The sequence below is a fragment of the Hipposideros armiger genome, unplaced genomic scaffold (assembly GCF_001890085.2).
Source record: "Hipposideros armiger isolate ML-2016 unplaced genomic scaffold, ASM189008v1 scaffold_112, whole genome shotgun sequence".
Lineage (NCBI taxonomy): Eukaryota > Metazoa > Chordata > Mammalia > Chiroptera > Hipposideridae > Hipposideros > Hipposideros armiger.
In genome coordinates this window covers 3,028,129-3,030,265 of record NW_017731462.1, presented here as the reverse complement: position 1 = coordinate 3,030,265, position 2,137 = coordinate 3,028,129, and the positions used below count along the sequence as shown (strand labels likewise).

The following is a 2,137-nucleotide window of genomic DNA, read 5'->3' as shown; positions in this document are numbered from 1 at the left end:
CGGTTGTATGTTTAGTGATATTGTCTCCGCAGTTATGTGGAAAGCAGGACTTGTGATAAATTTGGTTATATAGCTAGGGAAACTTTCAAACAAAGTGTTGAAGTTGCTAGCTGGTTTCTTCTTACTGCTTATAATAAACGCCAAGAAGAAAGTGATAGATTAAAGGAAGAAGTATAAACAAATAGGAACCAAGTCTGGATGATTTGGGAGATATTCAGCCTCTTTAGATGGCAAAAGATGCTAAAATGATAAGGTTCACAGTCAGGATATCATACTCCAGAAAAAAGCTGAGCTTCTGACTCTACAACATTGTGCTAAACCTCAGATCAAAAAAACACACACACACAAAAAAAAAACCAGAGTATTCAGTCACACAGAATGGTGTTTTAAGAAATTAAAGGTGTCCTGTACAGATTCTCTCCATCTGACCATAGGGTCTCTAGGAAGCCCAAGGGCATTGTCCCTTAACCATATAAGCAGGAGGCAGAGAAAAGATGGTCTGAAAAAAGTCTCCTACGTGTGACTTTTGTTTAATGGAGAGAATCCCTTTGAGATCAAAAGAAGACCCACAAAATGTTTGAGAAAATTGTTCCAGCAGAAACACTCCCAGCTTAGACTAAAAGGGACAAAATAAATGGAGGCTGTTGGATCCTTCACATTCTACTGCCATGAAATAGGATGATAAAACTACTCAGTAGCAATTGTGTGCTGCCATTCATGAAAAAAAGGAATTATGCAACAGGCAGAACCAAGAAACTGGAAGATGGAGCCCAGAGCCATGGAGGCCTTGAAGCTGCAGGCCTTGAAAGCTAATGGAGGAACCCTGGCTGTAGTTTGGCCAGCTGGACGTCAGGCCTGCTCTAGACCAGTGACTCCCTCTATTTCTCTTCTTTTTGAACTAGAATGTCTTTAGCTCTTATCCTATGTTCACCCCACCATTGTATGTTTGGATTGTTAGAGGCAGATAACTTACTGTCTATTTAGTTTCACAGGCCCTCAAATGCAGAGGAATTGCTCCAGGATCTGTACAGCAGGTTCAATAATGTTATTTCATTCAACATTGTTTCATTATAACATTGATGAGACAAAAACTGATTTCCTGGCCAGGACCACTGTCTACATGGACTTTGAGCTGATGCCATAACTGAATGAGACCCTTGGGAAACTTGGAAGGGAGTGAATATATTTTAAATGTGAGAGGAACATGAATCATTGGAGGCCAGAAGGCCGATTGTACCAGACAGATCCAAGGGGCCCCCATGTTGACACCCTGTAAATCATTCCATAACCCAAATCTGGTTCTGCTTTTTAAAAACCCCTTAATTCTTTTTTGTGAAATAAAGTGTAATCCCTAGATACAAGATTCTGGGACTCTCAGAAAAGCTTAGTGCCATAAACATTACCTGAAACTACTTTTTAGTCACAATAATGTAACATCAAAAAGGTACATGTTTTTGTTCATTAAAATTAATGAGGCAATTTGGGAACGAGAGACAGATTTTCTCTCTCCTTTTTAAATTCCTAAATGTAAAGCTACAAATATACTTAAGCTGTAATAATCATACCAACAAATGGCACGAGTGTTGCTTTTTAAAATAACTGAAGTACATAAAATACCTTGGCAGATAAAACTACTCCATGACAACTACTTAGAATTATATGTTCATCCTCCGTTCCCCTTATCATAACATTCACATTTAATTATGTATTCATTTTGTTTGTTTGTATGCAAAAACATCAACTAATCTATGATTTCAACATTAAGCCTATTTCTTTTGAAGCCAAGATAATTTTGCTATTTTATGAAAACATTAGAGATTCCTTTTCCAAAATGCTTAAGGCAGAATGTTTAAGGTTCATGCTTGCTGCTTTGCCTGCGCTTCAGGTTCCTTTGAACCAGGTGGAGATGTCAAGCCTAAAAAGGCATGCACTGCATTGTTCTCTCTGGCTTCAAAGAAGCCATCATAGTCCCCATGGTACTGGCTTTCACTGAAAATATGAGGTGGCAGGGGTATCCTGTGGCTGGTCGACTGTTTTCAGGTACATTTTCTCTCATCCACTTCCGATTCTCTTCATTAGCAGCAATATATATATATATATATATATATATATATATATATATATATATATATATATA

The 2,137-nt window shown here is 37.8% G+C and overlaps 1 protein-coding gene across 1 annotated transcript; it reads right to left on the bottom strand.

Moving 5' to 3' along the window:
• Positions 1-1,856: 1,856 nt before the first annotated feature.
• Positions 1,857-2,056, bottom strand: LOC109385329 (SH3 domain-binding glutamic acid-rich-like protein). Its single transcript, XM_019647519.1, is given in 2 exon segments — positions 1,857-2,014; positions 2,017-2,056. Coding segments are annotated over 2 exon segments (198 nt in total).
• Positions 2,057-2,137: the final 81 nt, after the last annotated feature.